Source organism: Gymnoscopelus microlampas (genome assembly GCF_963454915.1).
Source record: "Gymnoscopelus microlampas genome assembly, chromosome: 14".
Classification (NCBI taxonomy): domain Eukaryota; kingdom Metazoa; phylum Chordata; class Actinopteri; order Myctophiformes; family Myctophidae; genus Gymnoscopelus; species Gymnoscopelus microlampas.
The window spans coordinates 24,770,163-24,784,000 of NC_139951.1; the positions used below are offsets into that span (position 1 = coordinate 24,770,163).

The 13,838-nt window shown below is 43.0% G+C and overlaps 1 protein-coding gene across 1 annotated transcript in view; it reads left to right on the forward strand.

The window, feature by feature from the left end:
- The window catches only part of cyth3a (cytohesin 3a), a 39,120-nt gene extending 25,358 nt beyond the window's left edge, over positions 1-13,762 (forward strand). The window contains exons 9-13 of the mRNA XM_084079335.1: positions 130-241; positions 4,046-4,122; positions 6,831-6,902; positions 7,216-7,370; positions 10,140-13,762. Coding sequence (XP_083935461.1) covers positions 130-241; positions 4,046-4,122; positions 6,831-6,902; positions 7,216-7,370; positions 10,140-10,212 — 489 coding nt within the window. The 3' untranslated portion in view covers positions 10,213-13,762. The remainder of the gene's footprint in view (positions 1-129; positions 242-4,045; positions 4,123-6,830; positions 6,903-7,215; positions 7,371-10,139) is intronic.
- Positions 13,763-13,838: the final 76 nt, after the last annotated feature.

Genomic DNA, 13,838 nt, shown 5'->3' on the forward strand with positions numbered 1-13,838 from the left:
GTGCGTGTGTGTGTGTGTGCGCACGTGCTTGGTCTCCATGACAATATGCCATGCCTCCTACTGTGTGAAATTTTGCCTATTTTCCCTCATTTGATAAATGTTGCCTCCCCCACTTCCCGTTTTGTACAGAATCTATATGACAGCATCAAGAACGAGCCTTTCAAAATCCCAGAGGATGATGGGAATGATCTCACGCACACATTCTTCAACCCTGACAGAGAAGGCTGGCTGTTAAAGCTAGGTACGTAGTTGTGATAATGGCCTCCGATGTGATTCATGTTTCAGCTCTGAACACCTTGATGTGTACTAGTGTTAACGTAGCGTCAAAACACAGTGATTGATGAGTGTTATTTGTAGCGGCCTTTGTTCCTTCCATGATGTGTGTTGGGTGTCAATTTCTGTTGGTAGTGTGTGATGTTTCTCCTCTCCTCTCCTCTCCTCTCCTCTCCTCTCCTCTCCTCTCCTCTCCTCTCCTCTCTCACCTCATGTAATGTGTATTTCTGTCTGTGTGATTCAGCTGTCCCCTCGTCCCTCTGTTTTCCTGTTGTCTGTCGTCACAGTGATTTGTGTGTTCGCAGTTGTCTTTCAGAAGTTCTGCTGCCCTCTGTTTTTCTCCCTTCATGCACTCACTCTGACCTCTCACCCTTTCACCTCTCTGCTCTGTTCTGTGACTGGCTCTTCCTACTTAACTCTCTGCATTAGGAGGTAGGTAACCCCTCCACCCTCAACCCAACCCACCCCTCTCCTCTTCTCCCCCTCTCCTCGTTCGTCATGGAGCGCCATCATACTGGCATTTGGCTGCTGTTTTCTCCTCAGTAAACCAGAGCTCCCTGAACATGCTAGCCACTCCATATAATTGCCTGGTTTGCTGTGGAGCTTGTTTAGTGCGTGGATGGGGTGGGGGGGAGTTGGGGTTGCAGTGAGTTATAGCGGTCCCAGAAGGGATGGTTTATCATTTGGGGAGGCTAAGAGGATGGTCTCTGTCTGAGCTTTCTTTATGCTCGGCGGGGATTGGCTGACTTCCTCCACTGGGTGAGGGCTGGTCTCAACTGGTGCTCTGCAGAGAACGTCACCACTACGTTTGATCACTAGCGGATCACCTGAAGCCTAGCATAAGGCTTTCTTCATAGGCCTTCTTTAACCTCATCACATCACAGTGTTTTATGCACCTGATCTTTACGTCTACGCTTCCTCAGTAGCTGACACAGCTGTGTAGCAGGATCACACAGGTCAGTGTAGGTGGTTATACAGTATATAGGGTTCCACTACATCTTCCACTAGTAATCATCTTGCGATGAAGTATAAAGGGGAAAAACGTATTCATCTCATGTACAGTATAAGCTACGTGCCATTTGAGACTTGCCCTCAACTCAAGCTTTGGAAACAGTGAGATTGCGCTCAGCGTGACAGCATCTATAGTGCCTGAGGTGGAGCAGTGAGAATGCGTGCTGCTGTTTGGATGAAGCGGATGCATTGGTTTCTAACAGACTAACAGAGCCCCCCCTGAGGGACCTCTCTACTTATCTCCTTTCTCTCTTTTCCCCTCTCTGTCTCTTTCTCTCTCTCCTCCTCTCTATATCTGTCTCCCGCACTGTCTCCATTCCCCCTTACGCTCTACATCAGCCGGGCTGTGCTTGCCAGATCGTTTTAGTTCCAGCTTTTCCTACCAGTGAATTCCATGCTAATTTTAGCCCCACCCCCGTAAAAGCCCCCGCTCAACTGAGGGGAAGAATGCGCTTCTTTCCTTTATTTTCTTTTTACGGCGTAGTTAAATGAGCTATTCTGCCGGCCTGTCAGGCAGTTGGATATGAACGACTGCTGCGCTGCTCTGAGGCTGCGTGACGCTCCATAAGCCAGTCATTAACACCAAGGTGCCTGCTTATTTCCCCCCAGCCCGAGCCTGTGCTATGCCTGAATCCATCACCATCCTTCGTACACAGCATGTCACAGTATTTAAACATCATTTGAACATTGTTAGGAGTGTGTGTCCTTGGCTCCAAAAGTTATGGTTCAGGGTTTGAGCTTCTTTAATTGTCACGCGGTTGACACGTGTTTACTCTCTCAGTCTCCTAATACACCAATGGAACAAAGAAGTGCAACTGGCTGCATTTGAGCTTTACAAACTCGGAGGGCTGTGGTGCAACAAGCATACACATGGCAGTTTTGGGGATGAAGTTAAACACCCTCTAGACTGAACAGAAAAAAGACTTTCACCCTCACTTTAGTTGGCTCATTGACAATCGTGAAATTGTATTCCGTCAAATATCCATCCTCGTTTTCTGTTTGAGCGGTGGATAAAAATAGACGAGATATGCTGTAGACCTCCTGGGCATTGGACTATTCATACGAATGTAAAAATTCCGTGGAAGTAATGAAGTGTGTAGATGGAATTGTGGCTGATATGACAGGGTGACATCTGCGTGCGTGGGGAGTATTGCATATTGATTACATCAGTAACCGTAGACGCCTCCGAGACGGGGCGCTTTCTGGAAAGTCAGCAGGCATGTCATTATGCTGTGTCCGTGTTGCAGCAGCACATGCAGCATTGTAGGATGGACAGGCCGCACATGATTTATAGTGCGGCATGTCTCAAAAACATCCTCATGTTTCTTCGCGTGTACTGTAGGTTTTCAGTGTTCATTTAACTCAGTGTACAAAGGTCCATTTGGTTACATTTGTGTACATTCTCTGAGTTACAAATGGATACATTAACACTGCGAATTTGACTGTGGACGTGGATAAATGACATCATCCGGGGTCTAATTAACCAGAAAATCCAGTAAGCTGATAATGATAATCTGGTGTGACGTCTCACAATCTCCATATAACTGCTGACAGTGGCAGCAGTTTTTTTTTTAAACATAAAAGAGATTACGGGTCATTTCTGCTTGTTTGAATTTCAACCAATGAATGACAGATCATGTTTCTTTAAAATGTCCCGACTCCCGCATACAGGGCTTTAGAATGAAACCCATCAGATGTTCATAATGTATCTGTCCGTCTCCTGGTTCTGTTGTTTGTTTTGTGTGGTCAGAAGTGTGTATTATTGAGAATGAGTCAGGGGCTGAAAATAGATTTCCCCTTGTAAACGAAGAAATATAAAAAGGGCTTGACTCACATGTTTGTAAACGGTTCCAGGAATACCCCCGTTTAAGATTCACCATTATTACTTTAACCATTTAAATGTGCTCCCTTTTGAGAATTCAAATTAACCACTGAAACCCCATATGGTTGAGGGGCTCTATACTAGAGTCTTTTCTGTTTTCTGTTATTGTGGGGAAAGCTTTCTCTGAAAATAGCCGTTCGACAAGCTCACAACATTTTCTGTTGTTCTTGTTTTGAGGTGAGATGTTTAATGTTTTATTTTAGATTTGTTTTATATATCTCATCTCCAGCTTAGTGATTTTGCTCTCCTTTTGTGTTTGTCTTTCTAAATATTTTTCTAAATGATGTTTCATAATTTCTCACCACTGTGAAAGTCTGTTCTTACACATTCTGGCTTAAATTAACACTCACCCACCCCTCTCCCCCTCCTCACCCTCCCCCCACCCTGCCTCCCGGGGTGGGGAGTGCAGTGTAATATTCAGGGTGTGATCGAATCAGTCTACCCCCCGCAGGAGTTCTCAAATATACGTTTTTGTGACCTATTTTTGGTCATGGTCATGGACCTGTTTTCATGGGTTACAAGTAAACATCCTATTTTTTAACCCTTCCTACAAAATTGTGAGTCTCGAGCTGAAAAGGTTTTGGGAATCCTGTTTGAGGGTTAGGGCCGCATGCTGATCAGGATCAGATGTTGCATGTGGACTGACTAGAGATCTCAACAGGTTGACCCAATACTCCAGAACTAACACTGTCATCTTCATCACCCAGTGGATGAAAATGGGCATGGCTTGGCTGTCTGGCATCCCTCTTCCTTTTTCTGTTTCACAGTTTCTCTCTCTCTCGCTCTCTCTCTCTCTGTTCCTTCATATCTCTCCCTCGCTCTCTCATTTCCTTTGGGTTGTGTGCCCTAACCCAAACCTTCCTGTTTCTCTGTGTGTAGGTGGGAGGGTGAAGACATGGAAGAGGAGGTGGTTCATTCTAACAGACAACTGCCTCTACTACTTTGAATACACAACAGTAAGTGGACAGAGGTTTGTTTGTGTGTGTGTGTGTGTGTGTGTGTGTGTGTGTGTGTGTGTGTGTGTGTGTGTGTGTGTGTGTGTGTGTGTGTGTGTGTGTGTGTGTGTGTGTGTGTGTGTGTGTGTGTGTCTGTGTGTGTGTGTCTGTGTGTGTGTGTGTGTGTGTGTGTGTGTGTGTGTGTGTGTGTGTGTGTGTGTGTGTGTGTGTGTGTGTGCTAGCTCACTCTATACAATGAGATCAAATAAGATCACCTAAAGGCCAGGAAGTCAAACAGAGTGACAAAGGGATTAAGTGACATATATGTCCCGTCTCCCCCCCCCCCCCCCCCCCCCCCCCCCCACACACACACACACACACACCCTTTAGCAGATGCAGTCTCTGACCTCCATCCAGCAATTAACATGATGCATCATGGGAAACATCTGGGAAGGCTGCGGCAGCACATCTGGCCTGGTTAAGCCAAGTGCTTCCCTTAGCCCCCTCCCCCATTTACCCAACACACACACACACACACACACACACACACACACACACACACACACACACACACACACACACACACACACACACACACACACACACACACACACACACACACACACACACACACACACACACACACACAAATAATATACCCAAACCCTCTTCATCACTCCTTCCTCAACAACCAGCTGTGAGACCCCCCCTCTCGCCACAAGTCCCAACACGTGCCGTCCCCTGCCACAGCCCCTGATTAGTATACACTACAGACATGATGGCGGCTGACAGGGGGCTGTTCCTCAGGGCCCCCCACCTCACATCACCCGTCAGAGAGAGAGACATTAGTAGCTCGTTGAGGAAGTTTATATTAGTGGTGGGAAAAAACGTTCATTTCAGTGAACGAACGATTTTGTTCACGTTCACGGCAATGATTTGTTCAAATGATTCGCTCACGTTCTCGTTCAGTAGCGCTATTTTCTAGTGTAAAACACCATCGTGGGAGTGTTTTTTTTTACGTCGTGCGTACAGCCCGACCTCCCGTCCTGTGTACAGGGTGAGGGCATGGGGGGCATGCACGATAGCGTGAACGTAACAGTTTCAGAAAGTGAACGAGCTCGTTCACGTTCACGGCAAATAACTAGTTATTTTGAACGAATCGATCATGACCGACACATCACTAGTTTATATATATTCAGTGTCTCTACTTCTACCACAGTAGTTCTCAAACTTTAAACTTTAAGTTCAAGTACCCCCCCTCAGTTTATGCATTAGGCCACGGTATGAAGGTGAGTGAGGAGTAGGACCCAAACTCATCAACTCAAGAGTTTTAATTATTAAGGTTCACCAAAACGTGGCATACAGTCAGTGTTGCCACGTGGGAAATGTTAAATTATCGGCTTGAAATTACTTGAAAAGTCGTACACAGCCAAAAAAGATATATCACAGGTGTAAATATGTTATTTCCCCCCAAAATGTCATATTTATTGTAAGAAACAACCTTGTTTGAGACTCCTGACAAAAACGCATCCCATATGCTGCGTGGAATCAGACAACTTCCTGGACCTTACACAAATAAAAGCCTGAAACTGGACTGGAAAGACGCAACCGGTGTTTTTAATGCCGCCAAGTAGGCTACAGATCTAGGATCAGATTTACTGACTTATTTTGAAAAGCCAAACAGGATCCCGAATCAGCAGCCAGGGAATTTAGTAAATTCACACACTTTTTTGTGATATGGCAAAATGATCGTATATTTGGGCATTTTTTAAATAATTGATCGTACAGAGGGTAAAATTTACGTACATCAGGCAATACTGCATATAGTCCATAAACTAAGGTTCTCCAGAAACAAGGCAGGTCAAACATTACCAGGTTGAACACTTCAAAAGTCTTAACGCTCCAAACACATATATGAACTCACTGTGAACTGAACACACAGGGGAGTTTAAATAGACAAAGAGGCTAACAGACCACAGGTGACTCAACTGACCATCAACACAGGGATAGGCAAGGACATACTACAAAATAAGATGATCAGACTGAGAGAATTACACCTAAAAACACTGAATACAGAACAAACTGAACATAGAGCTACAGAAACTAAACAATCAGGTAAACACGACTAAACATTAAAATCAAAGCGGGGAGCAAGAACACAAGAGAGAAATACATTCCTAAAACAGAAAAACTGCCAAAGTCCAACGGCTGAGGAATGGACCATGACACACTGAGGACTGACCATGATACTGACATGACACTGACCATGAATGATACTGCCATGATACTGACCATGATACTGACATGACACTGACCATGAATGATACTGCCATGATACTGACCATGATACTGACCATGACACTGACCATGAATGATACTGCCATGATACTGACCATGATACTGCCATGATACTGACCATGATACTGACCATGATACTGACCATGAATGATACTGCCATGATACTGACCATGACACTGACCATGAATGATACTGCCATGATACTGCCATGATACTGCCATGATACTGCCATGATACTGACCATGATACTGACATGATACTGACCATGATACTGACATGATACTGACCATGATACTGACCATGATACTGACCATGATACTGACATGATATTGACAATATACTGTCATGATGTTGACATGAAACTGTCATGATATTGACATTTGTCAATATCATGAGATATGTATCATATCTCTCTTTCTCTGTGTTTCCAGGATAAAGAGCCTCGTGGTATTATTCCCCTGGAGAACCTCAGTATCAGAGAGGTTGATGAGCCCAGGAAACCTGTAAGAAACGTAGCCCTTCTGTCCCTGTCTCTGAACATTACATTGTCCATTTAATAACAGCATAATAGTAGCAAAATGTGTTTATGTCAAGTAACTTACATGTTTTTTTGTATTCTTAAATGTCTTGCTACAACCAAACTTCAAAAGTAGCCTTGAACTCATATATTGCAACAGGGCATCACATTTGAATTTGTTTTAATACAATTTAAAACACACAATGGAAACAGCGTATCAACACATTTTGACACGGCGCCCAGTTGGACAGAATCCTGACATTTAAAACTGTGCTCTGGCTGTCCCGCTCTCCTCGCAGAACTGCTTTGAGCTCTACAATCCCAACCACAAAGGTCAGGTGATCAAGGCCTGCAAGACGGAGGCGGATGGACGTGTTGTGGAGGGCAACCACGTGGTGTACAGAATATCGGCGCCCACGCCAGAAGAGAAGGAGGAGTGGATCAAATCCATCAAGTAAGATTCCCCTCTAGAACCTCTCTGTGTCTCTCCCTCCGCTAGCAGGGATCCTTTTACACTGGAAGGGCACTTAGCTGACGTCGAGTCTATTTCCCATGTGTGCCTTTCACATGTCTGACCTTGACTGTGAGGAGCACACACACACACGCACGCACGCGCGCGCACGCACGCACGCACGCACGCACGCACACACACACACACACACACACACACACACACACACACACACACACACACACACACACACACACACACACACACACACACACACACACACACACACACACACACACATACAGATGTAAGTTCACACCCAAATGCGTGGACTAACACACATGCACAGATGGGATGCACAAACGCAAACACTCACATGTGACTGTGTGACTCAGTTTCTCACACTGTGAGACAGATAAGACTGTGGACTCGGAGGTGATTTGTGCTCTCTGGAGGTTAACCAGGCTTCCGTTCGATAAAGCCTGGAGTGTCAAGTCAAGTATGAAACAAAAAACATGCGCTCACCCCCCCCCACACACACACACACACACACACACACACACACACACACACACACACACACACATACACACACACACACACACACACACACACACACACACACACACACACACACACACACACACACACACACACACACACACAGAAATGGAAGCACTCAAATGCATTTAGGCGGCGTCTGCACTCTATTGGTCACATCCAAATGCTGTCTTGTTAAGGCAGGAAAAGAGACTCGATTACTGCAACAAATTGGACCCAGTGGGTAATCGATCGACTTGTTGGAATCACTGGGTCCAGCATCACTGGACAATTCACTGATCAATACCAGAGCTGAAAATATCATATTATAAGATCCCTCCATGCTCTCACTATACAGCAATCACATTACCATTGACATGTGTTTCCATTAAATCTCACTGATGGATCTTCGGCTAATGCTCGGACGTTAAGTTACACTAAGTTAAAATCTCGTTTGAACAAGGCTGCTTCGTGGGCAGTTAAGTGGATTTCAAAGAGGGAAGAGGTGAGCATTTGTCAGGGTTCATGTGATTTAGAGTTAACTGACTTTGAGATGACATCGTGAGGGCAGAACCTTCAGAACCTGAAGATTTCCAAATAAGAAAACACTACACAAGAAAGGCCGATACCAGACTGTGTTAAGACCAGCTCTATGTATCGAGTATAGTTAAACAATATCATTGTCAAAAATGTACACCAAAGCTTGGGAATACCTTAGTATGGTCTGAGTCATAGCAATGTAGTTATGGCATGTTTTCATCGTCATATGGCAAAAGTAGCAGACGAGTTTGTAGATCTGCTAATTGTGCATTTTTTTTACTTGAATCCTGAAAAGTAACTGTTTTGGACATATGAGGTTTCCACCCGACAGTGCCGATATGCAAATGTACAGTGACAAATGTTGCAAAGTAGTGGGGAACAAATTATTTTTATATTTTGACTAAACATACAGCATATAAAACTGTTACCAAAAAAAAGAAGACAAATTATATCACAAACGGTGAAGAAAAAATACTGTACTAATAGTATGTTGGTGAAAACAAAATCTCACTATACTAAAGTATGTCACAGAGAAAATGCCATACTATGCTATTTCACAAAGAAATGTGCCATACATGTACAGTAGCTGAACAAATTGCTGTATCTACTACTGTATGTCTCTAAAAATATGACATGTAGCATTTTGCTGAAAAAATGCCATATAATGTCCCTGGACTGCGCAGATTGGGGGTGTGCTACTTCAATGAGACTCGTGTCTCTTGACTCAGCTGGCTGGGGTGGCAGACTAGCCTGTGGTCAGCGCATTCTCTCTCTCCTCCACACACACACACACACACACACACACACACACACACACACACACACACACACACACACAGTGCTGCCGTGCTGTCTCCCTGACTCATCTGCAGGGTTGGCAACTTCTCCTGTGGCTAGTATCACACACACATGCACATGCGCACATGCACACGCACGCACGCACGCACGCACGCACGCACGCACGCACGCACGCACGCACGCACGCACGCACGCACGCACGCACGCACGCACGCACGCACGCACACACACACACACACACACACACACACACACACACACACACACACACACACACACACACACACACACACACAGCCTCAGCATGTCCTGCAGTCTTGCTGTTTGGTAAACCATTGCTTATATTATCCAGCCTTATTACATGCCAGTGTGTGAGCTGTCCCCTCCCCCAGGGAATAAAGCTTTCTCACAACAATATACGTCTACAGGGAGGAATATTTGGAATCATAGAGCTCCATTATGCAAGATGCGTGCACAATTATGAAACATACTTTCTAGTCCGGAACCTGTTCACTGCAAATGCATTTTGTCTCAGCATAGACTATGTTCAACTATTATAGCAGACGTAACAGAAATGACTGATTAAGCCATATTCCGCTGTTATATTCGTTGTGGAGGGTAAACCTGAATGCATAGTAGCATTAATACTGGCTCCATCTGGAAATACAAGCAGAAATGTCATTTTTGGAGTTTACAGCAGTAGTTTGGAGCAATGTTTATTGAAAAATATAATATAATTCAAAATGTTGTGAAATCTCCTCTGCAAATGTGTAATCAGTGGGAGCTGAAAAACGGTATATCAATAAATTGGTGTTAATATTGAGGCTTGGGCAATCGCTTAACAAAACCTTCTCTCTGACCCCCCCCCCCCCCCCCCCCCACCCCGTTTCACAGAGCAAGTATCAGCAGGGACCCTTTCTATGACATGCTGGCCACCAGGAAGCGGAGGATAGCCAATAAGAAATGATGACTGCCCGCCTACAGTATAAACCAATAAGCATTCTGCATCGCTACCGCCAACGTTGTCACCAGCAGAGCCCTCCCAGGTGCCACAGATGGATCATTAAGGTCTCTTACCCATTCATCCAGAGGGACTGAAGTCACACAGTGATGGGTGGCACCGGACAGAGCAGCAGAGTGCTTTTGACAGATGTGTCTGGGGGGCAGCAGTGAAGCCGTTTGTCCCCTTACCCTACCAGAGATTTGGACTTTATGCACCTCAGTCATTATCAACCTGCTCTGTTGGGGCCAGAGAGGACAGTTGTGGTTGCAATATCTTTGACTAAACTGGATTCCTAACACAAACTACAGTAAGATGATCAGATTTCGCCAGTTATGCAGCCATAGTATATCTCTGCACCATTAGCTATGGTGTAGTTGCCCTCTAGTGAGTGGGAAAGGAATTGCATCTACCATGCTATGCTGCATTATAACAAACAGGTGGCCAAGCAGACACCCTCAATCTGATCGAATCCCATGAGACCGACATCTCCTCAGCGTTTGATACGCTATTGTTCTTGAAATGAGTGGACTTATATCCACTCACTAAAATCCAATTAATACCCTGTTCAACTGTTCTGAGCAGCATTTGTCAACGTGATGTGACACATCCTGTCAACAGCTGTTGACAACTGCAACTGTGTGTAGCTGTGTTGTTGGTTAATTATTGTAAAAAGAATCAGCTGGTCTGATTGTTTAACAGCAGAATGACTGTTTCACTAGTAACAGAAAGAGTATTCTTTAAAGACTGATGAAAATGATTGATGGAATGACAGCCAAGGAAATATGGTTCATCTGTAGTAGTTTACTTCTAGTACATCATGTAATTTCAAATATTTTGTATTTTCCTGTGAACTATCACTTTAAAGCGGTTTACTATGGAAGCCCATTTCTGCCAATGTGAGTATCTGTGTAGTATCTCGAAATGAGATACTAGGTCATTTCTCTCATTATTTTGATACCAAATCATTATTTTTGAGATTGTCATTTTGAGATTCTAACTTTGAGAAACCTTCACATTATTTTGATACCAAATCATTATGTTGAGATATTGTAATTTGGAGATACTCACTTTGAGAAAGCTTTTCATTATGTTGAGATACTACTGTAAGTCATTACTGTATTTTGAAAATAAGCCACAGGGAATTCTTATTTAAGTTTCTCATTATTTTTGAGAAACTAAGTATTTATTTTGAGACACCAAGTCATTATTTCAAGTTTCTCATAATCACTTACAGGATGTTTTTCCCATCATATTGGTGGAAATGGGCTTCAAACTGTAAAACACAACAACCTTGCTCTGAAGTTGTTTTGAAGACACCTCTATAACCAAGATATCTTTTTCATATTTATTTTGTCTGATTTTCTTTAACACAACAAATCCTCCCCTTTACATTATTCATGTATATAATGTACATATATTTTTTGTCTTTGTGTTCTTATGTAGCACGTAAAAGCATTATGGCTGTAGCCTACAGTATACCCGTTCATTTTTTATTTTTCGTATTGTTTTGACAACATAAATGTTTACAATAGTGTCAAGAGAAACCTCTCTGAGCTCCTCACTGAGCAGTGAAGATATAATGATGGGATCTTCATATTGTGTCGCAATTGGAAGTTCTGTTGAGATGTCTTAAAATAGCAAAAGCCCACTGCACTGAGTTTGACATGTGGGAGTATAGAACAAAAGGGGACTGACTGAGGATGAAGGATCTTAAAAGTCCTCAATAGGTGAAGCTGAAAAGAAGATACTGAGATGTTTCTATTGAAGCCCAAATAGTGTGAAGGATTACTGGAACCCAAGGGCTGGTTTCCCAGACTGAGATCAAGCCAACATCAGAGAAAATCATACTCGTTCGAATGAAATTGTAGGCATGATACTGGATTGGTAACTGGCCCTAGCTGTTTTGATGAATATTTTGAATTAAAAAAAAGAATTGTAAAACCTAGGCTGTGTGTGAATTGATTGAAATACAATTAGCCTAACACCCCAGCTAAACCTAGTCTTTGGTTAATTGCAGTGCTATTAATAGCATGTGGATAGTATTACAAATACAAAGGGGGGGGTAACCCCTTTCAACAAACAGCTAGAAAACCTGTGGGGGGAAACAAAAAAACTGTCTAGTGAGTGAAGCACAAAGCCTGAATACTAAATCATTCCTTTAGTCTCTGGCCTTGTGGAAAATTCAGTCAGTATCAACTCTGGTGGGCTTTCCCTTCACCTACCCAACCAAACAGAGACTGATACACTCAAATTATTATCTGCTGTACAAATGTCAGACAGAAGCATCTTAAATCTGTGGCATCACGTCTTCCACCATTAGTGTACACTGTTCACTTCACAGTTCACACTACAAACTTGTAAACAAATGTGAAAACAGAGAGTAAGAGAAGGGGCGAGTTACAATTTCTGACATTAACAAATGTATTTTAAGGCTTTTTTTTTTATATACCTTGTACAATGTATAAATTCGGACATGCTATTGTTGAACCAAAGGTATAACATCTGCTCTTTCCAACATTTTTTTTCGTCTTTCAAAGATTGTAAAAAAAAAAAAAAAAAGACAAAAGCAGAAAGCAAAACCCATACCCATTACTGACTTACGTCCATAGAAATGGTCTAAGTTGTGGTGAGGGGGGTATTAATTTCTAAAAACAAACCAAGATGACAACAAATAGAAAAACAACTCTTGATAATCCTGATACAGGACTGTTTTATATGTATAAAAAAATAACTGATAGTACAGTTCAAAATCAAATTCACAGTATTCTTTCTGATGGACGCTAAAAGAAACAAACTGCATTATTCTTTACTTTTAAAAAGCAAACACAAAAAAGGTCCGCAGCAACGATTTTTTTTCTGAACTTTTTTGAATGCTTGAATAAGTCTAAAAATGAGAAATGTGAGAGAAAAGATGAGAGAAATAAAGGATGACAGAGAGACAATCTCCACATCTGTGAAAAGGTGAGGGAGATTTTAGGCTCCAGTACAGTAATGGAAACATAAAGAGCTGGGAGGGTGGGAGACAAATGTCCTCAAGTCTGTCCAGGGTTAAAGCCTAATTTATACTTTGCCGCACTAACAACAAGCTAATAACTAAACAATTATGTTCAGTGAGTGGCACTGTTGTGTGACAAAGTATAAATCAAGTTTAACGTGTCGTAGAGGTAATTCCGAACACAGAAGCCAGTTCCCTTTGTCGCGCACCTCCCATCTCATCCCAAAAAACATCTTCCTCGTATTATTGTCCATTCTCTAGAGGGAATAATAAAAAAAAGCCCAAACAAAACACAAGTTCACCATTTTGCTTAGGGCTTCCATTACAGATATGTAGATACATTGACATCTTCAAACCGTGGCCGCCAACTTGTTGATGAGTCACATGGTCCGTCTCGTGCGCAGCAAATCCTACGTGTTTCTTTCACCCATATTCCTTGTCTGCTTGAAGCGGGTGGAGATAGTGTATGATGATAAAAGTCCTGAGTCTTCAGCTGAGCAGAAGTGGAGATATTGTGAGCTCCAAGCTTTGTTTCCATTCCTCTTTTTGGATTTGTGTCTATAGAAGTACAGTATATATTAATCTTTGTTTTTGT